We start from the raw sequence: 27,442 nt of genomic DNA, 5'->3' as shown, positions 1-27,442 counted from the left end.
AAAGTATAGACATTTCACTGTTGCGTTGTTCCTCAAATTAACATGCGAATGTGATTTAAATACGCGGAAATGTGGCTAATTAGAATGCGAATAGTGATCTTCAGTTGAGGGTGGCAGCATTTTTTTCATGTTTCTACAATATGATTTAAGTGAGTTATGAACTGAAATACACGAGAAAGATACTCGGCTTCGCCAACGATGGCGTCAACTTCAGAAGGTTAAAGGCTAAAATATTTTGCCATTACCTCTTATAGGATTAGAATAGATACCTTGGTTAACTTCACATAAGAAATATGTGGTAATACTAGCCACTGTGAAACATTGTGTTTCAGTCTTTTACTTAGATATATGTAAACTTTTAGTCTCAAATCCAGATGTTAGTAGTAGGCCCTGTGTAAATTTACAGGCTGCAGTTAACACTTAGAGCTCAGGTTGTTGGACGCATGCTTAAGGTTTCAGTGGCCATATGCCTGATACCCTAACTTATGCACCATATTTTCCAAGAGGAGCCATCAATAAAGATGATAAAGGTCAAAGAGATCAAAGATCAAAGATTTTTATTGTCAATTCACATTTTATGTGCAAGATATACATGAGAACCGGAATTCCGTTTCTCGCTCACTACAAAGAGAGAGCATGATGGGGGGTGGATCTTTCGCCCTCCTCAGTTTGCAGAGCAAGTAGAGGCATGTTTGCGCCTTCATGGTCAGTGATGTGGTGTTATTGGTAAAGGATAGACCCTCAGAAATATGCATCCCCAGAAATTTGGTTGTTCTCAGCCTCTCCACAGCAACACTGTTGATGGTCAGTGAGGCATGCTGAGGAGGTCTTCTCCTGAAATCAGCTTAGGGTTGTATATTTGGAATATTTGACGTCTTTTATTGGTTTTTCTTCTTTTTCTCTTTAAGAAAATCTAAATCTAATCTAAATGCTGTAAATCTGTACAGCACTTTGGTCAACCTTAGTTGTTTAAAAGTGCTTTATAAATGAACTTTGATCTGATGTGATTTGACTCTAAGCTCTACTCTAACCATTCCAGTAAAAGTCGTGGACAGGGTTCTGCTAACTGCTAATTAGTGAAGTAAACTTTTTTATTAGCAGATTAGTGTTTCTGCTAAATTTGAAAACCATTAACAGACCAATTAGCTTCTGCTAAATTTAGTTCCACTAACTGTAAATCTGTAACATTTTCCCACAGGTAAAGTGAGTAAAGTTTAACGCTCAACGACATTTATAAACCCTAAAATCATACATATTTGTTCCTGTCTGTTGTGAGTATGTGTTCAACAGTCTATCTGACACTGGCATAAACACAAGACATGATTATTCAATAGCTTGTTGGATTTTAAGGTAGTCTTGCTTAGTAATTTTTGGACAAATCAGGATTTATATCTCTTCTAGCCATCACACCTGTTAAGTCAGCTCATTGTCAAGGATTTCAAGGGTTGCCTTCAACTTTATGACATCCATTTCAGATATCCAGTGTGATTTCAGATGCCTGCTTAAATTTTATAAGGATCATTTGACAGCATTTCTATAGGCATAGACCTTCCTCCCCTGCATCATGAGTTTGATATTCATCTGTCACCATGGGTGATAGCAGTTGATCTTAATAAAATATAGGTAGAACAGATAATTTGGTTCTAGTGCACAGTAGGAATACATCAGATTGATGATTGATATTAGCGTACACATTGAAGCCATCTGCTTTATTGGCTCTCTGGTGGATTGAATCAAAATAATATATTGAGCAGTCATTTCTTGCATCGGCTAATTTTGCTCAAATTCAGGTACATGTTGTAACTCACAGATAGAATGAGGCGGGAAGAGCAGTATGCAGAGCATGAATGGGCTCAGTCCCCAGAGAGATTCCACAGGAGTTACTGCTGAGTATCTTTTCACTTTTTCAGACTGGTCCTGGGTGGCCAGTGGCCTAACTTTTTCCTTCTCAACTCTCACTTTGTGCTTTAAGTCATCAATCTTAGCTTTTTTCAAGGTTTTTAACTACTTTTTCAAGGTTTAAACTGTTTGTTTTTCCCACCAAATTTCCAGACACCACCTGCTGCCTAAGGGCTGATTTATAATTTTTGCTCACAACGAATATACATAAGCACATTTTCTGCATTTATTACACATATGAGGAGAGTACTATTCCAGAGTAAGTACCACCAAAAATTGGGGTGGCAGAACAATCACTATTTGTCATTGGACTATATGTTTATGTACGGTAGTTAGTATTAAAATAACATCTATTTTTTAAAAAATGAATGGCCTGAAGATCTGTTTATTTTCAGAGGCAAGAGAGAAAATATTGTGAGCACCATATCGTGTCCTTCTGTGTACAGTGTCTTCAAAATTTAATGGCAGTTTAAGTCTCTAAGAAAGCAGTATCATGTAATAAGTACGATGAAATTTGAAATTCTGACTTGCATAACTTGTGATAAGCATCATTATTTTTCAGTACAAAATATATAGTATATATATTAACATTAGTTTAAAGTTTACCTTCCCAACTTTTACATGAACAGTGCATGCGCTGTTCAAGCCATTCTTAATCATTTTCATCCTTGCTGATTACTCATGAATAGATATGTTACTGGGAATTTTTTTTTTCTTTACAGATACTGCAATACTTATTGCAGAAATTGATATTTTCCAGTGTTGTGCAGCCCAATTACTAACTACTATGAGATATTTAGCAACATACAATGCAGCATTCAGTAATAAAGTGATATGTGGCAAAGCGAAATACATTGTGGAGCATTGGTTAGAATGCAGAGAATGCTGCAGCAGTATTAAAAACATTTACAACTCTATCACTGTGGAGGCCGCAAGTGTACATAGTTCATGTCACAACCTCATACAAAACAACTGAGACTGGAAATGAAGGAGCTGACCAAGATGGTTTTCTCGCACTGCCCCCTGGTGGACGTGATCTTTAATCCTCCAGACAGACGTAAACTAAGCATGCAAGTACAGTCAGTACACTGCTTGCTTTGTTTACGCGTCCCATTACATATGTGCTGCCTCGTGTGAAGCACATAGCGGCCCTAATTTACATGCATTCTCAAGTTGTTCATATGTTTACACTATCACTATCTAGGCAAATATGTTAAAACTAGCCCTTCTCTCTTTGACATTAGGATATATCTATAATCAAAATAATCCTTGTTGTACTTTTTAACCACACAATTCAGTATCACTTGTTTGACTCTTCCTAATGATATATTTGAAGATAATGCATCCCAACCCTATAACTGAGGATACACATCAGAAGTAATAATACCCAGTTCTTGCCATCTTTTTAATTTTGCTTGCATTTATGACATCAACTCTGTTGGTAATGAATAAATGACCCAAAATTCAGCGAAGGAAGATGGAATACTTTGTACAGTTTTCCACTTTCTGATCACCGTTGTGGAAGTCTTACTTAGATGATTTACTCTTCTTGCTCTCCAATTCACAGGAGCGAGTCTGTAGAAATGTAACTTGCTAACACATGAATCAAGGGCAGCCATCTTGTACACAGGGTCTTTATTTTCATGTTTCACGTGGAACTTATGACTCTTACCATGAATCCAGACCCTTTTATACTGCATACTGCCTCAGTTTTTCGTTTCTGGTTCACAGCCAGGTTAACACATATTATATTCGGTCATATTCTGCAGCACACAATATTCTAACAGTCACATGACATGTTTTCCCACAGCATAATTCCCATAGGGTTTGTCTATCAAACCTCTGTTGGTCTGGTTGTGTTATTTTTTCTGTCTGGTCTCTTTATAAAATCCAGTTGCAGGATTTTTCACTCCTCAATAACAGGAACACCATACTGGTGAATTTGTGTATCCTCGAATGAATATAATTTAATTTATTATAATGCATTTAAATTTTCCCCCTTTTCTCTCAACATGTAGTGGCCACATATTCCTTTTCCTCATTGGCCTCCCCTTCAGCATATGGTGTAGCGGTAAAGACTGTGACACAGCTTCTCTGGGGTGTGTCTGATATCAGCCAGCCTCTTTTTGTCATTCAGTGAGATGTGGGCTTTATTCTTGGAGCAGAGGACTTCTCAGTTGTACCCAACAGAGTTTGCCATTGAGCAATGGGTAGAATAATCCAGTTTGTCTTAATTTGAGCTGATGACAGAATATTAATATCCATTTCACAGAATTCAAAGCTTTTGCGTTGTGCAATTACACTACGATGAAGTGATTTGAGAATGGCTGGTTCTGATTTCTTGATTTCAAACACCTGGAGAAGCATATGTTTTCATCTTTTTAAAGGAGCAGAATAGAAGAGCAAAGTGTCATGGCTGGCAGTGATATTTAAGTAGACAGTTCATCTGTCTGCAGTTACCCCTCTCTGCTGGTGCAGGCAAGGCAGACAGAGTTAGCCAAGCACTTCACTCAGAGATGAGGGTCATAGAGTAAGGTCTTTGAAGCATTCTGAAATTAAATAGGGTTCCAAGGTTAATATATTTCTAACCCTTGCTTAAGGTAGTTATATATAGACTCTCAACAGCAGATGCATTGGAAACAGTTTGACATGGGGGGAGACCGAATTTATCTTGCTCGGGGGAGGGTGCAATGTATATCGTGACAATGCAATGGGCACACATGTAATATTGATATCGTGTAAGGATGTGACGTATGAAAGACTATTAAATAACAATAATCAGTCTTTGTTAGGTATACTTTTCCTCCACAGGTCCTGCATACACAGTGAGTTGGCATCAGTAACACAGAAATAATTGAATCGCTTTCAATTATTTATTTATTTTTCTATTTTTTAGGAAAAAAAATAGAACCCATCACAGGAAAATATCATTGGCTTAGTTTTCTACTTTGACTTATGTTGATGTTGTCCATACTGTACTCAATTCTTCAACTAGTCATAGTGCAGTGGGGCAGACACTGGATCTGAATCAGAATCTTTACTGCCACATGACCAAGGCTGCTGGACATTTTTAGTGGCATGGCTTGCTAATGTTGTGGGCACAATGACAATAGGCAAATGACACATGACAACAGAAAACTAATAAGTACGGCATGATGCAGTCAAAAAGTTGCCATAGAGAAAGTAGGTGCCATCCCTCAGCGATGTTTGCAAGAAGAGCGGGTTAGCATGAGGCGACTGATGCCACTGGCTGTGCCTGGTAGCATTTGTGTCAGTATTCACTTTATACGGGTGGGGGGGGGGGGTGGTGGTGGGAGAGACTGACAGTGCAATGGAGAGAAAAATATATAAAGACATAGCGACATTAATCTTGCGTATGATAAATTTCCCACCAACACAATTATTTTTAGTGATATTCCAAGGTGCCCTGTGGTCCTGGACTAGTGAAAAGGCCATGTGGCAAATTCTAAAGAATAACTGCATTAATGCCAGTGCCACAGAAGTTGCTCGAATAACTGAATTTGTGAGGTAGTACTGGGGGGGGCTAATCATTACCCAGCCCTGTTCCCAGCCATCCTGCCTCACTGACACGCAGACTGTGTTAAAGATGCTATGTCGTTCACTCTATAGTTTGTTAGCTTCCAGGCTACATGCTCAAGACAAATTCCAGAATTCCAGTGAGATTCATATTTTTTTAATCCTGACTCTTCAGTTTTTTAGCAGTTTGTTCTTGTCCTATTACTTTAATGCAAGATCCAGTACTAACTAAGAAGGACCAGCTGGGAGACAGGTGCAGGACCTAGAATTTCTGTCTGACCCTGTTTTCCATCTGGACCCACTCTGCAGTGCTTCAATAAAATGTTTCCACTAATGAGATGTGCCTCATGTTTGTCTCCATCTATGAATGTGACTTCTTGAATAATGAAACAGTGCAATTTGTGGTATAGCTCTTTTCGGGGTGTAGGTAAGGTTGCCTGATTTTTGGGCTGGCTTGTTGTGTTTTGACAGGCTGCTGTTGAAGTCGATGGGGGCGGGGCACATCATTTTAGCATCCTTTGTGCAACTGGGGGGAGGACAGGACAGGTATTGCAGAATTAACTGGGAGTAGCAGGCCTTGGAAAAATCAAGCCTTGACATTATGAGCTGCAGCTACAGTGATTTTAGAAGGAACAGTCTTGACACTCATATCAGAAATAATTAGTATTTCTGGCTGATGCCAACAGCAACACCTGTTCTTTATGATCGCCCCTGTTCCACAGTCCCCCCCCCCCCCCCCCCCCAGTCAGACATCCTATTCCCTTTCCTGGTCTATCTTTGGCACTCATCCCTGGCCTTGCTCTCACTGTGTTACATGACCTAGCCTCTTCCCATCCAGCCCTAATAGTCTCTTTCTTTAATGCAGATCTGCACATTCCCAGTCCTTGCCAGGGCTACCGCTGCGAGTGGGGGGCCATGTGCGTGGTGAAGGATGGGGGGCCTGTGTGCGAGTGCCCTGACGTGTGCCCGCCATCACAGGACCCAGTGTGTGGCAGTGATGGCCACACCTATGGCAACCAGTGTCAGATGAAAACCTTGTCCTGCACCCTACAGAAGGATATCCACATGAAGCACCGAGGACCATGCAGTGAGTAGCAGGCCTTTGGATCTCAGTGCTATTGCAGTAGACCTTTATGTTTTGGTCACTTGGCCTGTGACTTCACTTTGGCACTAAACTGTAGTAGGGCGCTTTTCCACTGCACCAGGTACCGCACTTCTGGTGCTTCAAGAAAGTGCAAGAAAAGTATGGTTCTTCAAGGTGTTGGTTTTCCACTGGTGTAAAAACTGACACTGGCACTGAATGACATCACAACGTAAGGTGGGGTATTTTGTACTGAATCTGAAAAATGGCTGTAGTATATTATAGGGCTGGATATGTGTGATATTACTAATAACGTTGCATGTTATGCACATGCAATTCTTACATCACTAGTCAGCTAGATTGAGTTCAGGCTTTTGTTTATCTTCAATTCAGTATGGACATGGTAGTGCAGGGAATTTAAGTTTTTTTACTCTGTCATAAGAAAAAAAAAACTTAGCAGGTTTTATAATGATTATCCCTTTTCAGGATTACGTAGTATATGTTTAAAGTTTACCTCTGCTTTTGCATGAGCATTGCATGCATTGTCTGAGACAATCATAATCATTTCATCCTTGGTGTTTAACTCACTTGGATGGGCTTGTGGGAAATTTTCCTAGTATTTATTTCAAGAAAATCACATATTTGGAAATTTCCCAATACTTTGCTGTCCTAGTGTGTTACAGTATATAAAATACCACCCCAACTATTCTTCTGACTAGATTGCAATTATAGCTTGCGACTCCTTTTTGTCCATGCATCCATTATTATTATTATTACTATTACTATTATTTATTTATTTATTTATTTATTCATTTTCTTTGTTTACTCTTTTTTCAAGAAAGTGGTTTTATTGTGTTTCAGAGGCAGGCTATTTGCATAACCAATCTACATAGAAAGCATTTCATGTCCGAAAGTAATGAAAGTACCGGAGTAACAAAAAAGTATCCCAGCTGGTTTTGCACTGTTGCTACTGGATCTTGGTACTGGTACTCAATTGGAAGCCAATGGAAAAGTGAAAGTACCAAAAGTACCGTACCAAACATGCAGTACCTGGTGCAGTGGAAAAGCGTCCATATACATTTCATATGCGTTATTGCTTATTGGTATTAAATGGCTGGAAAACGTGTATTTGCAGCTGCTCAAGGGTTCACACCGGTGTATTTGTGTTTGTTTTTGTGGATGTTACACTGTTTTCTTGTTTCTGAATATTTGCAGCTAAACCATCACTTACTTGGGGTATTGGTATCATTGGTGGGGCGAATTTGGCAAACTAACTTCCACAAGGCTTTAAAGTGACATATTACCCACTGGTTCACTGAAATAGGGCATTTCTGTTTTTAAAAAATGCACACTGTTGATTGTTAGGGATGTTACCCCCCCTTCTAATCCATGAGCTGCCTCCTCTGTCACTCTTGAGTAAAGTTAAACTTAGGTCCATGAAACAGCTGGTTCCAGGTGATGTGCTCTGTCACCTTCCTAAGTGATGTAGGCTGAGGTCATCTGCTATGGTATACAAAAAATATATGTATACTAAAAATATATCTGTCTACTGTGTTTGTATGTCTGAATCTTCATATAATTTGTGTATGTGTTTGTGTGTTGGAGAAAGTGAGTGAGAAATAGGTACGTGTCAGTACTCAATCCACGTGTTTTAAAAATAGAGAGATTATTAGTAAGGGACAGCTTGCTGGAGAAATGTGGGTCACAAGTTGGCATACATCAAAACAAGAAAGAAGGATTTTGATGGAAGGAACCAGACTGAATTCTAACCAAGCAGTACACATTTTGCATGAATGTAGACAATTATGTCCTGTGAGAGGTTTGTCCCAGTGATTATTACGCTATAGCCTAGGGTGCCGACACAATCAGGGGCCCGCCCCTAGGTCCCTGGTGAAATCAGGAGCCCCCTTTCAAGACCAATGCAATGGTAAAATGTATTAAATCCACCTGATCTATTCGCAGCCCCTCTTCTGCTTTTTACAAATTTTAAAGCCAGCAGCCGTGCTCAGCAGGCTTTTCCGCTGGCTCTCCGCAGGGATTATTCATATTACATTTTTTTTAATTCTCTTGTTTCTCTTTCGGCTCACAAAATAGTTCAAGTGGCCATGTCAGCATAGGCTCCCTAGAGAAGTTAATCCGCCACTGCCCAAAAGGGTTTCTCTCCCTGTAGTGTGGTACAGACTCCATCATGTAGCATAATCTCCTCTGGATGCCCCTAACTAACTTTAAAGTGGGGCTACTTGTAGGTAGTCAACTGTGATATCTGTCTCCAGGCTGCAGCCCTCAGGATTTAATGGATATAGTTAATGCGAGATAAGCAGACTAACACTGCAGCTGTGATACAGGTCTTTGCGCTGTAGGCCCCAGGGTCTAATGGGTATTGTTAATGTGAGATAAGCAGACTAATGTTGTAAGGGTCTGTGCTACTGCTAGAGTTGTACCTGTCTTTAGCTGAACAGTAAAAAAAATATTGATTTATCATTTCTATCCCAAATGCCCTATGTGGGATTTGAAATTGCTTTCAGATTTTTTTCCTAAATCATAAGGAATTTTTAAGGAAAACTCACAACTAGATGTGTGTAATAGAAGTACAGAATGTTGGGATGCCAGAATTGTGGACATATTTTTTTCCCTTCCTTCAAAAATGCAAAAAAAAAATTGTTTTTTGTACTCTTCTTAAATGAATGAGGGATCAGCAGATTACTTCAGAAGACATTCCAAACAAAATGTGGTGCGGCTAAATTTTTCTAAATTTCCTCCCACAGAAGAATCCTGCGGCAGCTGTTCATTTGGGGCAATCTGTGATGGGCAGACAGGACAGTGTGTGTGCCCCACCGAGTGCATTGACACTCATCAGCCCGTGTGTGGCACAGATGGCACCACCTACAGCAGTGAGTGCCTGCTCAATGTGCAGGCTTGCACCGAACAGAAGGACCTGAAGGTGGCCGCCCAAGGAGAGTGCAGTTGAGTATGCGTGCTAATGTAAACGAGCATGACTCTGCATGGCCCTAACCTTAACCCCAACTCTAACCCTAACACTTTCCCAATATTTAGTAATGCTCAATTAGCACCTTTATATTCCAACAATAGTTACTATAACTCACCCCAACCCAATGTGGTTTACCAACATCCATCATAAACATCTCAGCTTCTCCCAGTGTAAATACAAAGCCTCTTCTACTTGTCCACAGAGACATGTGGCGGCAGCATGTGCTCATGGGGGGCACGCTGTGTAAGGAACAAATGTGAGTGTCCATCCTGTCAGGGAGAGCCCTTCTCCCCTGTGTGCGGCAGCAACGGAGTCGCCTACGACAATAACTGCGAGCTCCGTCTCGACTCCTGTGTCCTCAAGATGAAAATTGATGTCGTCAAGATGGGCAGATGTGATGAAGGTACAACACACAACGATCTTGTTTGACATGTTTTTTTCTCATCTCATGATAACCTGTCTCTCCTTGTTTTAAGTAATAGGAAATTTGAATCACTTTTCATTTGAGGTGATTGCTTAGAGCCTGTAAGGCTGCATTCTTACCATATGCATACCTCAGTATGGTGACTGTGTTGCTCAGTTTATATGCCAGTTTATAAAAAGTACTCGAAGAAAACAGGAAATTTTGTGTCATGTAATGGACCTATGATTGATCATTAGTGTTATGGTGGCGGGAGATGGTGCAGGCAGTATTGAGGGTGACGATCCACTGGTGGCTCACGAGGCAATAGAGGTTTATTTAATACAACAAAAATACACCAGTGAGAATTTATCAAACAAAAAGACCACGAGGGGTTAAAACAAAAACAGGAAAACCAGAGTGAGCAGGACTAAGGGGAACCAAACAGAGCAGCATTAGCACAAGTATCTAATACAATGACTCCATGGAGTACACAGTAGCGGACCCAGACTACCTTAAATCTGACAAGTTACCCCGATAAGCCAGTAACCCCGCTTCGTAGTACAGGCTCCAGGGCAGGCACTTAAATACACTTAGAAAGCTGGGGTATACAAGGAACAAGTATAAGACATAATCAATTTAACCAATCAACACAGGGTGCAGGATAATGAGCAACAGAATAAAACAATCAACAAGCACTGACACAAGAAGATGAGCAACAGGTGGAACTATTAGCGATCAAACACAGAAACTAAGGAACTTAACGAACTACAAATACCAAAAACCTAGAAAACACTAACAGGGAATAAAACACTAGGAACAGAACACAATCAGGGAAAATCTACAAATTGGTCAAAAATCCGCAAAATTAATAGGAACGAAATGTTGCGTGATCCGCAAATGATAAGTGATCCACAATGTGCAAAACCGTTTCAGGAGTACATATTGCTCTGTATTTTTGTCGATATGATTTTATACAACACAGATAAAATCCATATTTGTGCATAGTGATTTATTTGTGGATCATGGTGCATATTTGTCTATTGTCTTGTGTTACAAATAATGCAGTCCAATAAAAGTGCCATATCACATTTGGTGGCATGTAACTGCATACCGTCATCCAAATGATGAAGAAATATAGGCGTAAACAGTGTTTTTTGCGATGCCACAAAAAAAAATGATAGAGCATAATATGAAAAGAGATGTTTTTATTTATCATCATATCGCACAGCCCTATACCACAAACCTGCACTAATGTTGATGATTATGTTTTTTAGCTTTAGGACCCAATATAGAGTTAGGTGATGGAAACTTAGATGACATAAAAAGCAGTGGTTGTTTTGATATGGTCCCTCTAAGGCTGCGGTTATATTTGCCCTGATCCCCCCCCCCCCCCCCCCCCCAAAACACACACACAGATACTGACCCCAAATAAACTTTACCTTGCAGCTCAATTAGAAGGATGTGCCTGTTATCTTACACACAAATTGTTGACACTGAAAGTCTCTGTTTTTAATATTTCTAAAAGTTGCGCCAATTCCACCTAGTACGACTTCTGGCCGCTACTCCCGCCGTGCAGCAACGTGCCGTGCGAACTCCCAGCACCCTAGTTCTTTGTACTTGCGTATATCCTTAAAATTATGTTGAATAATGACTTATGGACATTTCAAGTTACGAATGGCTGTTCGGAACGTAACTCATTCGTAAGTAGAGGAGCATCTGTATTGTACTATACTTCATGTTGTGGCTATGACATCTTATACTTGAGATAATGAAGTAATACAGGGCAGAGAATAACCAATGAAACTAGTAAGGACCACATTTCTGTAAGCTCATAAATAAGTCATATCTCATGTTCACAAAATTCCTGTATATTATAACATCAGGGCCTACTCTAACTTTTTCTGAACATGTTTGTCTTGAATCTGAGATGATATCTTGTTCCATCACTGCTCTTTCTTCTATGTGTCCCTCATCAAGTACATCATTAGCCTTTTTCAAAAGTGAATCAGGCAATTCAATTTTAGGACTGAGCCATTTTATCTGAACAGAAACTAAGTTAATTTAGGTAGCTAGTTAATACTATTTTTAGACATTGTATCTGTCACTTTACCTTAGCCTACAGACCATCTAATCCCTAGTCCTCTAACACTCCCCAACCTCTACAATCCCTCAACTCTCCCCATCTCTTCCAAAAATCTTTATTAAAATTCCAAGTTTCTGTCTGAATGTTATCAGTTCACCAGATTAGCTTTAGTAGCTGTCCTTTCTTTTGCCACCAGTAACAGTACACTGCTTCAGTTTTTTTGCAATTTGTCTCAAAATGAAATGGGCCCTAGACCGTCACATGCACCATCACATGCATGTGTTCCTGGAAAGTTCCTGGAAAAATATCCATTGAATACTTTAGGAGTTTAGACTGATTGTTGTCTGCAGCCTCACCTTCTTTCCTTTGCTGTTGTTTCAATTTTGGTGCAATTTGACAATTGAAATGAAATCAGGTGTACATTTTTATCCATATATATCAAATACCTTCTGAGATATCACATTTACAATGTGAAATATTTTCTTTAGTCACCCTTCCCTTTGCTGCCACTAAGCAGTGCTTCAGTTTTTCATGTGATTTGTCTCACAGGATCTGTCAAATACTTTTGTGTTATTGCACAGGGTCACATGTCTAAGACTGCCATTCTCTTTGGTATCACTACGCTGCGCCACTTCAGTTTTGTTGCTATTTGCCTCAAAATTTGATCAGTAAATTAACCTTCAGATTTTCTTGTATATATTTCTCTTTATTCAGTCTTCATAGGGGATTTTTAAAGTCATGTTCTTTAGTAATATAAAGGAATGTAAAATGAAACAATGAAAAACAAAAGGAAACTGTAGTAGCAACACATACAGATTTGACACCTGTTTAATGTTACACTTGAGTATCCCACTGTCCTCGCTATGTGAGGATGGTGAGTATGGTGACTCAGAAGGGTGTGCAGATATCCTGGTCCAGGGGGTTTGATTTGCAAATAGCATTGTATCGTGCATTTATGTCACTGCCATACAGCACATTGCTACTTGCAGCTGAACAAACCAAAGGACATGGTGGAAGGGAAATTGGGCTGGGAGAGCAGAAGGTGATGTAAGCATCTGTGTCTCTATAGCTGAAACTAAGGTCATCTGTCATGTCTGTTTGTCACTTTTTCTATTTCCATCCTTTGTTTATCAGCCATGTATCAACTATTTTTGATGTTATAGCACTTTATTCAGTCTGACATAGCACTGCACTCTTTAACTGTATCCCCCAGATGGGGAATACATATGGTTTTGGGACTGGTTGGCTGTCATCACCGTAGACCGTAGAATCTCATTAGCGCAATAATTCAAAAAGTATTTGACAGAGCAAAAGAAGTTTTTGATACATCTCAGACTTTGCAGACATATTATAATAAAGAATATCTGTGAATCATCACAAATTTTGAGATTTTGTGAAATTTGGACACAAAAATTGAAGCAGCCCCAAATCGTGAGAGCAAAGGAAAGTGTGATGCCAGATGAAACTTCACCTTGTCAATATTATCTAAATATTTGATTATTTTTATTACCACTTCACAACAACATTATATGTATTATATATAGTCTGGGGGTGTGGGAGGAGAAGAAATTTGATGCCAGGCAGGAGTGACGGGGGCCGTCTGGGGAATACATTGTCATTCTGACTTAATCTACTTTTGGCCTAGCGCATGTGATCTTTAACTTTAAGATGTAGCCATTCTCCGCTGAGCTTTCTCATCGACACACTGTTTTCAGCAGAATTGTGGATGAGTGCATGTTTTATTGCATCCTGCTGTCTGTAAGATCTAGACAGTGTAGTTGTGTAAGTCCCAGGGGACTGTCTTTCTGACATGATGGCACCGTGATATCTGGCAGCTTTTATGAATAGAATAGAATAGAATAGAATAAACCTTTATTATCCCACGAATGAGAAATTTAGGTGTTACAGAGCTCTTGCACAAAAACGTAATATAGAACAATAGGAGCAGGTAGATACACAAAGATATAAATACAAATGTACAAAAGTTTTGGAAATAAATAAAGATGTACAGAGATATGTACAAAATGTACAGAGATATGTACACAAGTGCGGGGGTGGGGTGGGGTGTGAATGATCCTGGTTACAGCATGTGATATGTCAGTTAAACATATATGAGTAAAAAATACTCACGCTAAACTGTTATAATGTCTGACAGCCGCTGGTAAGAATGACCTGCGGTAGCGCTCCTTCCTACACTGTGGGTGTAGAAGTCTATTGCTGAATGAGCTGCTCAGAGCTCGTACAGTCTCATGCAGGGGGTGGGAGGTGTTGTCCATAATGGATGTTAGCTTAGACCGCATCCTCTCATCCCCAACCTGCTCGATGGATTTCAGTGGGCAGCCCAGGACAGAGCTGGCCCTCTTCACCAGTTTGTCCAATTTCCCCCTGTTCCTCTCTGCAATTCCACCACACCAGCAGACCACAGCATAAAAGATAGCAGATGCTACCACAGTGTCATAGAAGGACCTTAAGAGAGTCCTGTTCACCCCAAAGGATCTTAGCCGCCTAAGCAGGTGAAGACGACTTAGACCCTTTTTGTAAACTGCCTCAGTGTTTGTAGACCAGTCCAGTTTGTTGTTTAGGTGAACACCCAGGAATTTGTACTCCTTCACAATGCTTCAAGAATGAAGCATTCTTGCTAAGCAGCAGTTTACAGTAAATGAGGTGTGCTTTGTGAATAGCTGCTACTGATGTTTCCTTTGGTCCTCATTGAAGGTTTCATGTCTGCCATAGGGTGTCAGTTACATAAAAAGGCAGAAACTATGAACCCAAGGTCTTTGTTTTGTTATTTACTCTTTTGTGTTTTTGGTTGTTCTTGTGCAACATGGATATGAATTTAGAAAATCATACTGATGTGGCTAATTGTCACGGGAGACGGCAGCGATAGCGGCGATCGTGCGGGCAGGCAGGCAAAAAGCAGGCAGACAGCCGGGAATCAGGGCAAACGAGGGGTTTAATGATGGAGACGAGGGCACGAACATCGACTGACATCAGACATCATTGACAGACAAAGCAAACTGGGGAGACCAGGACTTAAATACACCAGACTGAATGACAGCAAACGGAAACAGCTGGGTACAATTCGGGAAACACACGTGGGTAAGCAGGGGGCGTGGCACACAGGAGGAGCGGACGAGCCGGGCGTGACACTAATGTGTCACTATGCCAGAAACTCACATCAGACCGGGGGGTCTCTTGATTTATGTTTACCTATTTTATTTTATTTGAGGGGACACAGGACTGTGTAAAACTGGATAAAGTGGTTTTGGGTTCCAGTGATCCCCGCCTATCTCAGAAGTTACGTTCCAGACCCATCAGCGATAGGTGAAAATCCGCAATACAAAAAGACCATATAAATAAACATTTTTGTTTATAGTTTAAGCCTTAAAATGCCCTTCCCACATGCTTTAAAAGCAATAGGTGAAAATCCGCGATAGAGAAACAGATATAGATAAAAAAAAATTATAGTTTAAGCCTTAAATCGTAAGGCTTAAAACAAAATGAAAAGTGAAAAGTTCACAAAAAGTTTGCTCACAACAATAGGACCACAAGCGCGGTACGTGATACGCAGAGAACTGTGATGCGTCGGGGAAAAATCTGTGATAGAGTGGGGGCGCTGAATCGCAATATAACGGGGATCACTGTGCTTGTATTAAGTGGTTTTAAGCTCAAGGAGGAGCAGTAGGTAGTGTAGTGATTAAAAAGTTGATGCTCCAAACCCTACAAGTGGTCTTCCTGTTGTCAATTAGCAGTTAATAGTAATAACTCAACACAGGATCCATTGTGGAGAAGGATGAAAATGAAGATGTATGTATCAGCTAAGTGAACAAATCTTGAAATGATAAGGCACTCTAGAATGGTGCTGCAGTGTCATCACTGTAACGTCCATGTGCAGGGCGAGCGAGCCGGGAGCGGGGAAACAGAGTCAGGCACACAGAAGTCCCAAAACGGGGTTTAATGCTGACAAAGCACATAAACACTTCAGTACACTTCAATGACTGGACTTGGGTAAACTGACTTGAACGCAGACTAAAAACACATCACTCAGGGATGGAAATGCAGAACAGCTGACATGATCTGGAATTCACAAGAGGTAATGAGGGGACGTTGCACACAGGAGGATCGGATGAGCAGGTCATGTCAGTCACTCTTTCCTTTTCAGAAAAAATTTGTCCTATAGGCCAGGTTTTTCTGCAGTAAATAGAAAAGTACAGTTCTTAATTGCATGGATGTTTTTTTGCTCACGAAGGACATCTGATGTCCCTGATGTAGTCTATCAATCAGCAAACTAATGTCTGATAGCTGGCATCCTTATACTCATTTTATGAATGTCTTGTTTCATGTAGAACCCTATTGCTTTATAAGATGTGTACATGATGTTCAGGTATCCTCTCCCTGGCTTAGAACTAATGGAATGCATACAATGCCTCTAAATTTACAATGCCACAGTGTTGTTTTGCAATTTTCACAATCTAATAGTTTTTCTGTATGCGATAACATTCCTTGTTGCAATGTTAACAAAACTAGGATAGTAAACAGCTTCCATTGGCTGCATTCATCACAGCATCTAAGGTCCTGTTCTGATTTCTATTTATGTGATTCAGTAATTGGAGGTACATTTAAAAAATTAAGAAGAAAATCTTTTCTTTGAAAACATATTCAGTTTTAACAAATCAATGACTGCCATACACAAGCTACCTATTTTTCTTACTTTTATTCAGAAAAACAGTATCATACTGTTTACTGTTTGTGTGGAAAGAACTTTGGTAACAGAGTTTGACGGTAACAGAACAGACAATTTTCCACTTTTAAAACAAAAACTCCACTTGGTAGTATAAATGCGAACAGCACATGACACTAATCACATTATGAGTTAAATAAACTTCTATCTGATTTTGGTGCCAACGATGTCTGAATGGTTTTATATTAAGTTTATGGTTCTGATTAAGAATATGACTTCGGTTTTACCAGATTGGCTCCAGTTTCTGAGGTATTTAATAGTTAATTAATTAACACAACATGTTTGAAAAGCATTCAGAATTGCAAGAATATTTTTATTTCAGTTACAACTAGTAAGTAAACAGTCATACAAAAAAGAAATGTTTCAAAAGAGATGTTAAAAATATCTAACAGTGACAGGAAAACGTTATGTATGATTTGATTAATTAATTAATACAATATCAATTAATTATTAATTGTTGTTAATGTCAGTACTTCCAGAAACGCTGTTTATGCGATTTCCTTCTATGTGTGTCATCAGGACAATCACATTGGAGATTCTAACAGTAGTCTGCCATCATGTGTATGTCCCCTCTGCCTTGATATCTTTCCTCCATTTTTGGGTATAAACCAAGACTGGGTTGACAAACTTATACTGTAGCCGACTTCTTTCCTCTGCAAATTCAGAGTTAAATTCTGGCTTCAAAAAGTCGCTTTTATAGCATTATAGGCCTACAAATTGAAATACAAAATAATTATATGGGGTGTTTCATTACCTGAGACACTGTTAAAGAGTTGAAAGATAGACCAAAAGCTGTTGCATTTGTTATCATACGAAAGTTGCATTGGGAGAATGCATTATTTTCATGGATGTCCATAATCTCAAAAACTAGAACCAATTCAGCAAAAGTAGTGGGATCAAAATATCCATTAAAAAACCTTGGCACCTGCAAAAATTTTAAATTTAAAAATTTTAAACTTGTAATTAATGGTGCTTTCCGTTATGATATTGTGGTAACAAGTTTGACATTAAAAAAAAGACTCTTGGTCCAAGATTAAAATAAGAAAAGACTATGCTTACCTCCATGTGCTTAAGGTCTCACCAGTAAGAAGAAGTGCCATCATTTCCTGTAACTTACATAGTTGTGGAAGATAATTCCACCAATTTAAATTTAAGGTATGATATGGTTACAGAATTGGCATAAGATTCTTACCAAAACATATTTAAATAATTTTAATACAGTTATTAGAACATTTTTTTTTAAATAAAATAAATGTAATGTTACCAAAAGGTAAGTAATACAAAATATTTTAATTATACAGCAATCCATGATGGACAAAAACCAATGATCAGTTTGGACAATAAGAAATCACATTTTTCAGCTATATCACACTAAACATAATAACGCCACATTTTATGATCCATGAAATTACTAATATCAGAATGATAAAGCCATTTGAACAAAGCAGGCCAAAAATACATCGGACGTTAAATGTACAAATGTACTTGCAATTATATCATTGCCCGTGTACAGTAGTGAAAGGTCTTCATCAGCTGTGGCTAACCTTTGCTTAAGCTAAAGTGATGACAGCAAGGATTAGGTATTTGATGCGGTGTTGTATCATGCATCCTATGCTGTATCAGGAGTGATGTGAAGCAATTTCCCTCAATACTTGCATTCAAACTAGGCCTAACTGTGAATTGTGCCCTTTGTGCTAAATTTGTTTTCCTTTTGGTAATGCTTTACATTAACTGCACCTTTATAATGGTTTTATATTGCATTCATAAAACGTTCAGTACACCTTAATAATGTATTCATAAAGTATTCATAAAACATTCATAAACATGTACCTTTACATCCTCACATCCTTTAACAGCTGTAATATACATTAATAACAAACATTACACAATAATAACAAACATTATAATTGTATAATCATGTAATATTTGTTATTAATTTATATAAAAACTTTTAAGGGATGTTAGGATGTTAAGGTGTACTTGCATGCTGCTTATGAATGTTCTATAAATGCATTAGGAAAGTGCACTGAATGTTTTATAAATGCATTATGAAGGTGCACTTAATGTAAAGCGTTACATTTTTTAATAACTGAATGGGTTTTTCATTAATCTCTTGCACTTAGTTTAATTCTCTACTTCAAAATGATATGCTGAAGACCCAATATTTTTGATAATTTCTGAAAGTTTGCCTTCAAGTATTGTAATAAACACAGCTAAACCTCTGAATTCACTGACTGTAGCTTGGGTCACAAGATGATTTTTTTAAGAATCAGGCAAGTCATAATTTAGATTATATGACATATTGACTTTGTAATGAATTAATTTAATTTAATTTCTTTTGTCAACACTCTGCTATACCTCTAATTTGTGTGGTCCCTCATGAACATAGTTTTACAAAATTCTCATCAATGCACTTAAACTATGTTACATTATTGTTTCTGAAATTTTGTGAGTATGTGTGTGTCTGTGACCAGGGACCATCTTAGAAATGTGTGTCTCTTGTCTCTGAGCATTGTCTCTTTGCTCTGCAGAATGTGGGTCTGGTGGTTCTGGCTCAGGGTCCGACAATGACTGTGATCAAGAGCGCTGCCGCATGTTTGGGGGCTCATGGGACGAAGACGCAGAGGACGACCGTTGTGTGTGCGAATTCACTTGCCACAGCGTCCCACGCAGTCAGGTACTATGAATCACGCCTAGTCTAGTGCCACTCTTCATGTTCCTTATACCTAGTTCACCAACATCTACATCCTTACTCTGTACAGGTGTGTGGCTCAGATGGACGCAACTACAGCAGTGAATGTGAGCTCAAGAAGACCAAGTGCGAGAAGCAGATGCACCTGCAGATACTCAACCAGGGGCCCTGTATCGGTGAGTCTCCATGTCCGCCCTCCTTACCATGTCCACCCTCCCTACAGTACCTAATAAAAAGAAATTCTGGATGGAAAGTGATACAGCTCAGTGCAAGGCCTAGTGGTAGGGGTGATGAACCATGTCACATGATCATGTGTTCCCCAGTAGGAACTGCCCAGTTCCTGTAGCACTGACCATAGCTCAGCATCTATAGCTCAGCATCTACAGCTCATTGTAGCAAGTGACAAGGATCAAAAATGACAATATATTATCCAAACAAAATAATCTGACCTCTCATTCTCTCTGTCCTTGTCCAACCATCCATCCATCACCCACCACTTATCCGAGGTCGGGTTGCGGGGGCAGCAGTCTAAGTAGGGAGACCCAGACTTCCCTCTCCCCAGCCACTTCATCCAGCTCCTCAGGGGGAATGCTGGGGCATTCCCAGGCCAACCAAGAGACATAATCTCTCCAGCGTGTCCTGGTCTTCCCCGGGGCCTCCTCCCAGTGGGACATGCCCGGAACACTTCACCAGGGAGGTGTCCAGGAGGCATCCTAAGCAGATGCCCGAGCCACCTCATCTGGCTCCTCTCAATGTGGAGGAGCAGCAGCTCTATGGTTTAGAAAGAATCGGTGACAAAGGGCAGCCCTGGCAGAGTCCAACCCTCACTGGAAATGAGTCTGAATTATTGCCGACAATGCGGACCAAGCTCTGACACCGGTCATACAGGGACCGAACAGCCCTTATAAGGTTGCCCGGCACCCCATATGCCCGGAGCACTCCCCACAGGACTCCCAGAGGGACGCAACCAAATGCCTTCTCCAAGTCCACAAAATACATGTAGACTGGTTGGGCAAACTCCTACACACCCTCCAGGACCCTGCTGAGAGTATAGAGCTGGTCCACTGTTACACAGCCAGGGCAAAAACCACACTGCTCTTCCTGAATCCGTTTGACAATCAGATGGACCCTCTCCTCCAGGACCCCAGAATAGACCTTACCAGGGAGGCTGAGTAGTGTGATCCCCCTATAGTTGGAGCACACCCTCTGGTCCCCCTTCTTAAAGAGGGGGACCACCACCCCGGTCTGCCAGTCCAGAGGCACTGCCCCCAATGGCCACACGATGCGGCAGATGCATGTCAACCAAGACAGTCCCGCTTTTTAACCACCTCAGTGATCTTCGCCCCAAAGATAGGGGAGTCCACCCCCAAGTCCCCAGACTTTGCTTCCTAGTTGGAAGGCGTGTTTGTTGGATTGAGGAAGTTTTCGAAGTATTCCTTCCACTGACCCGCAACATCCGAGCTGAAGTCAGCAGCGCACCATCCCCACCATAAACAGTGTTGATGCTGCACCACTTTCCCGCCCTGAGCTGCCAGATGGTGGAGCAGAATCTCCTCAAAGCCGTCCGGATGTTGTTCTCCATGGTCTCGCTAAACTCCTCCCTCACCCGAGTTTTTGCCACAGCGACCGCCGAAGCTGCATTCTGCTTGGCCCGCCAGTACCTGTCAGCTGCCTCTGGAGTCGCACAGGCCAAAAATACCCGATAGGACTCCTGCTACAGCTTGACGGCATCCCTTACCACCGGTGTCCACCAGCGGGTTCAAGGATTGCTGCCGCGACAGGCACCAACCACCTTTTAGCCACAGCTCTGGTCAGCTGTCTCTACAATCGAGGCGCAGAACATGACCTATTCGGACTCAATGTCCCTCGCCTCCCCCGGCATATGGGAGAAGTTCTGCCGAAGGTATGAGTTGAAGCTCCTTCTGACAGGAGATTCCGCCAGACGTTCCCAGCAGACCCTCACTATACATTTGGGCCTGCCAGGCCTGACCAGCTTCCTCCCCCACTAGCGGAGCCAGGTAGTGATCAGTTGACAGCTCCACCCCTCTTCTCACCCAAGTGTCCAATACATGCAGCCGCAAATCCGGCGACACAACCACAAAGTCGATCATCGAATGCGGCCTAGGGTGTCCTGGTGCCAAGTGCACATATGCCCTTATGCCAAAACATGGTGTTTATTATGGCCAATCCATAATGAGCACAGAAATCTAATAACAAAACACCACTCTGGTTCAGATCAGGGGGGGCGTCCCTCCCAGTCACGCCTCTCCAGGTCTCACTGTCATTGTGCACGTGAGCATTGACGTCCCCCAGCAGAATAAGAGAGTGCTCTCCAACACCCCTTCCAAAAAGGGTGGATATTCTGAACTGCTGCTTGGCACATAAGCGCAAACAACAGTAAGGATCCTTCCCCCCACTCGAAGGCGAAGGGAGGCTACCCTCTCGTTCACTGAGGTAAACCCCAATGTATAGGTGCCCAGCCAGGGGGCAATAAGTAAGCCTCTCCTGTGCATTGAGGTGATCCCGACTACATCTAGTCGGAACCTCACAACCTCGCACACCAAATCAGGCTCCTTCACCCGCCAGAGAGGTGACATTCCATGTCCCTAGAGCTAGTTCTGCCCAACTCGCAACTTCTGCCACTGCCCAACTCGCACTGCACCCAGCCCCTTTGGCCCCTCCTACAGGTGGTGAGCTCATTGGAGGGCAGACCCACGTGCCTTCTTCGGGCTGTGCCCAACCACGCCCCATGGGTGCAGGGCTTACCACCAGGTGCTCGCCATTTAGCCCCACCCCCAGGCCTGGCTCCAGGGCGGGGGCCCGGTGACCTGCGTCCAGGCAAGGGAAATCATGGATCCATTATGTTTCTCTTCATAAGGGGTCTGATGAGCCGCACTTCGTCTTGTTCCTCACCCAGGACCTGTTTGCCTTCGGTGTCCCTACCAGGGGCATAAAGCCCCGGGTAACTTAGCTCCTGGGATCATTGGAACAGGCAAACCCCTCCACCACAATAAGGTGTTGGCTCCAGGAGAGGTCCTTGTCCAACCCTTTATCACAATTGATGCTCCTTTTCCTTGGGCCATTCATCATAGCTGTCCCCATACATGTGTTACAAACTGCTGTCCTTGGAAAGGCATATATGATAAATATAACCTCAACTGGGGAATTATACTCATCAGAATGAACCCAGACTGAGCTGTCAGAATTCCGACTCAAGCAGCAATGTTTGTTTTCTGGAAAAGTCCACAATCCACCTCTATGTCTCAATTTCAAACTGTCGTTATCAACAGGGTTATTATTTCAGCACAGAATGTCAGCTCTCAAACTCGGTGCCTGAAACTTCTTACTGTATTGTGCTAGATTCTATTCCTGCAATTTTCTTGGGATTTTTTGCATCTCTGCTTAGTGCTATATAAACCACTCCTTTCAAAGTGTCCCCTTAAAATTTTGGTATGCTTACTTATGGCCATGTGTTTATTGGCAGCCCCTTTGAATTCCGTACCAAGTCCTGAATCAAGCCAAGATTGCAGTCAGACTACCTATGGATGTTGCCTCGACAAAAGGACAGCAGCCCTTGGCGTGGGCTTAGCAGGGTGCCCAAGTGAGTGCCAGTCAATCAGCCTAAATTTCATCATCATCATTAGTGGGAACTGATCAAAATATTCAATAGGAATTGCTGTTGTAAAATAAATAAGGTATCAGCAAGCATGTTATACATAATACTATTTTACTATGCCTTAATAAATTAATACACTTTATATACACTTATATTTATTTTGTAGGACGCTTTTGTCCAAAGCAGCGCTCAAGTGAGGCAAATAGCACATTATAAATATATAGTACACTAGATAATTTTGAAAAGGAACATTTCAGTTGTAAAGCTTGCTAAGCGTTATTACCTTTGATGGAGTAAAAATATTTTTGCATAAATTAAGGGTCTCACCCAGCTGCCCTTCATGATCTGAGCAATGTGATAATTCGTGTGCATAACATGCAATGTTGATATTACCAGACCTGCCTAGAGGTACAGCACAGATAAATTTGGGTTTGCTGTTCTTCTGAATTATTAATCCATTATTCACTGTGTAGCACGTAACATGGTGTATTGAAATAAATTTAACTGAGATCGTATTAGCTGATGCCCTGCTGCATGTTTATTAGCATTGATATGTTCCTTTGGTTATTATTACAAATAAGTTTGGTAGCTGGTGATGCCATGAGCTTCTGTCACCCGCCCCACAGGTACTTGCCATTGCAACCCATACGGCTCATATGGCAGCACGTGTGACCCTGTCAGTGGCCAGTGCTCTTGCAAGCCTGGCGTTGGTGGCTTGAAGTGTGACCGTTGCAAGCCAGGCTTCTGGAACTTCCGCGGCATTGCCACAGAGAAGAGCAGCGGCTGCACACGTAAGGGACCTCCTTGGATGCATCATACATGGCCGCCACCTTTATCAGTGACTTCGTTTGTCTACATAATATATTGTAATCAATGAGGATTTATATTGAAGAGATTAGATTATACTGCCCTTTTTCCGTCAAAGGGGAAACGGTGAGCTTTGTCCTTGGAAATGTTTCAATTTGAATTCTGCCAAGTCTAGATGGACTTTTCCTGATTAAGGTTTTCCTGAATGACACAAGAATAACAGCATTGTTAAGCTACAGGATCAGTCATGGTCACTTGAAGGGTAGCATAGAGTTTGAAGAGTGTGTGTGTCTTTCACAGGTGAGTCTTCTAAGGATGTACATGGATAACTGTAAAATCATGCCCTCAGCAACTAATTCCTGTCTTCCTTACTCACTACAGCATGTAACTGTGATCCCATGGGCTCCGTGCGGGATGACTGTGAGCAAATGTCTGGCCTGTGCTCCTGTAAGACTGGTGTGAAGGGACTCAAGTGTAACCTCTGTCCCAATGGCACCCACATGGGTGCCAATGGCTGCGACAAAGGTAGGTCTGATGTTCATTCAGAATTATTATTATATGACTCCTGGCAACCATGTAGAGAAAAATCCTCCAGAATGCCCTGACTTCCATTAGTTTTTCCAGTCTTCCCAGTAGCATATTCATGTTTGTGATCTTGTTATTGGTTGTTCACTGCATCTTTTACCTTTTCCAAATACAGTGGTACCTTGCTTTGCGAGCATAATTCGTTCCTGAAATGTGCTTGTAATCCAAAGCACTCATATAACAAAGTGAATTTTCCCATTAGAAATAATGGGAATTCAGATGATTCGTTCCACAACCCAAAAATATTCATATAAAAATGATTAATATAAAATATTAAGTAAAAATACATAAAACAAATTAACCTGCAGTTTACTTTTGAAAAGAATCGTGGATGGTGTGAAGGAGACGAGAGAGAAGAGGAGGGTTATTTTCTAGGACGACTTTCACTATAACTAACGGAATCACTGTTGGATCACTGGAATCTTTTTCTTTTTGTGCGACTTTAACAAGGAACTTATCCAATAACAGCTGCTTTTGCCTCCTTTTTGATTTTGCGGAAATGTGGACATTGCATTGTCATTAAACAGATTCATCGCTCACACTGCTACACCCTTATTTGGGTGGTGTTTTTCTACTAAATTTTGACTATACAAGTGAGGCACACTGACTGAGACCGAGCATGGGAGACGATTACCGACAATCCCACAGCGAGAGAGAACCATCGGCTCAGTTGTGATTACGTGTCGTTAGGCAGACAAAGCGCATATAGTATGTGATACTCGTATTGCAAGACCTCACTCGTTTATCAAGTTACAATTGATTAGAAATTTTTGCTTATCTTGTAAATCACTCGCAGACCAAGTTACTCGCAATCCAAGGTTTTACTCTATTACAATTTTATACAATGCACTGGATTTTCTAAAATTAATAAGTTAACTCTAGTCTGGTCTTTTGTGCTTTGAGTGAAAATCCAGGCTTGATTTGATCAGTAATCCACTTATTTGTTTTCCTTGCAGTCCATGGTTTTCTCAAAAATCTATAAAGGCTCACAGAAAACACCATATTCTGAACAATTCTTTGCATTTTTGTTTGTTCTTAGTCCATCACAGCTCTGCCAACTGCCACTCCATCAGTGTATATCATGACTATTGGACCCTTCAGTGTTGATTATTATTAGCTGATATTCCTGTGGTCATAACCTTAGTTTTATTCATATCTAGCTGTAGTCTGATATATTCACTTTGTTCTTCAGCTTTCCTTATATGTCTTCAGATCTTCATTTTCTGCTCTAAGTGTGCTGACAGAACTTATTTTCAAAATTGTGTGCATTACGACTGAAATTGGGTCACTTATGTTATGTTTTATTTCATGACAAAATATCTTGATGCAATTATGCTTCGTTTTGAATGAAACACTATCATTCAGTATTGGCATTAGTTTCTGTATTTTACTGGATTTTCTTTTCCAGCATGATAACAGGATTTGATTCAAAGATATAAACAGCAACCTTACAAGAATGTTTAGGTTTCTGACCTAGGGCTGAGCAGTAATGACCAAAAATCCATATCTTGATATTTTCAGGCAGAATTGCAACACACAAAATATATCTAGATATTTTTACAAAGTGGGCTAAATGTTCAGTTTTAACCCAAAGCCACACGTTAGATGTTTTATTACAGTTTTATTAAACTGGTGTGTGGTCAAATGCAAGAATGGACATCCTTCCCTTTTAGCAAATTTTACAAACAAAATTACAACGCTTCAGCATAGACATTTTCTTCCAAAAATAAGTCTCAGAATAAAGACAAAAAGATATTATGCCTATATATATAACGTAGCTACAACATGAAAGCATTTCACTCCATTGTGTCCACCAACATAATACTTTTCTTCCCTTAGTTTATGACATTGCTCTCCAAACAGAAGCAGAACAAAAAAGTGTATCTAAATCTAAAACTGATTTGGCAAATGGCTATAAAATCAGAAGTCTGACAAGCATTGAAAGTTTGCTCAATACCTAGAAAGATCCACATTTTATTAGACTTAAATAAATTGAAACAAATTATAATTTTTATGAAATACCATGACATACAGACAGTCCCCAGGGTACAGTATAATGAGATCCATCTCCCTAAGTCTGCTCTAAGTTGAATTTGTCAGAAACTCAAAAATAATACAGTATATAATAATAATAAAATAATACAGTATATAATAATAATAAAATAATACAGTATATAATAATAATAAAATAATACAGTACATAATAATAACTGTTGTTCTTATACAATAGTAAAAAAAGTAACTAGATATGGAACTATACTGTACCTCAAGCCGACAAACCCCTGAAGCCATGCAACGAGCATGTGCATCACAAGTAGGGTGTACGTTTATTATCATGGACTATCACATTTAACCCAAATTTAATTGGCTTTATTGCAGTCTGTTCGTAAGTACGAGTTTTTCTTTAAGTCCAATTTCCTTAATCCAGGAACCACCTGTACAGTATATGACAGGAACAAAATAACAATGTTTTCCTGCTTAAATCCTCCATCAGCCAAGAAGGAAAACAGTAAGTCTCTATTAAAACTATTTAATAGAGCTGAAATTTTAATGTACAATAAAAGTTTATCAACATTAACAGTACTGTATCATCCTATGTCCTCATGCTATATCTCATTTGAAAATATATCAATATACCATAAAAATTCAATATATTGACCAGCCCTATGCCAACCTAAGGGTCTTACCTACACTGCGGGAGTAGCAGCCAGAAGTCATACTAGACGGAATTGTCACACAGAAAAAAAAATTGATGTTGTGGACAGGAAACAGTAGCATAATGAACACAATTCTGACTTACAGTCCACTTCGTTCATATGTCTGAAAGTTCGTAAGTAGAGGAGCATCTGTACTACGAAATTGTAATACTGTATAGTGGCCAGTATACAAGGTAAACATGATTGTTAACACAAATACCCTACTTCTAAAAGCAGTGAATCATGTGTCTGCTCATGGGTTCATATGGCACAGATACAGGTTCAGTTACCTTATTTTACGTAAACTTCACTC

The 27,442-nt window shown here is 40.4% G+C and overlaps 1 protein-coding gene across 8 annotated transcripts in view; it reads left to right on the top strand.

The window, feature by feature from the left end:
- The window catches only part of LOC125722365 (agrin-like), a 186,252-nt gene that overhangs the window by 122,907 nt on the left and 35,903 nt on the right, over nt 1-27,442 (top strand). For 7 of the 8 annotated variants that reach the window (XM_048998507.1, XM_048998506.1, XM_048998509.1 and 4 more), the window contains 8 exons: nt 6,302-6,523; nt 9,283-9,480; nt 9,709-9,909; nt 19,265-19,410; nt 19,496-19,601; nt 22,910-23,026; nt 23,668-23,832; nt 24,230-24,373. In XM_048998507.1, the coding sequence (XP_048854464.1) occupies nt 6,302-6,523; nt 9,283-9,480; nt 9,709-9,909; nt 19,265-19,410; nt 19,496-19,601; nt 22,910-23,026; nt 23,668-23,832; nt 24,230-24,373 (1,299 nt within the window). The remainder of the gene's footprint in view (nt 1-6,301; nt 6,524-9,282; nt 9,481-9,708; nt 9,910-19,264; nt 19,411-19,495; nt 19,602-22,909; nt 23,027-23,667; nt 23,833-24,229; nt 24,374-27,442) is intronic. The other variant, XM_048998505.1, reaches the window with a different exon arrangement.

This window comes from Brienomyrus brachyistius, unplaced genomic scaffold, assembly GCF_023856365.1.
Source record: "Brienomyrus brachyistius isolate T26 unplaced genomic scaffold, BBRACH_0.4 scaffold38, whole genome shotgun sequence".
In the NCBI taxonomy this organism is placed as follows: domain Eukaryota; kingdom Metazoa; phylum Chordata; class Actinopteri; order Osteoglossiformes; family Mormyridae; genus Brienomyrus; species Brienomyrus brachyistius.
Note: the sequence above shows the minus strand (reverse complement) of the source record. Positions and strands in the feature narration are given on the sequence as shown.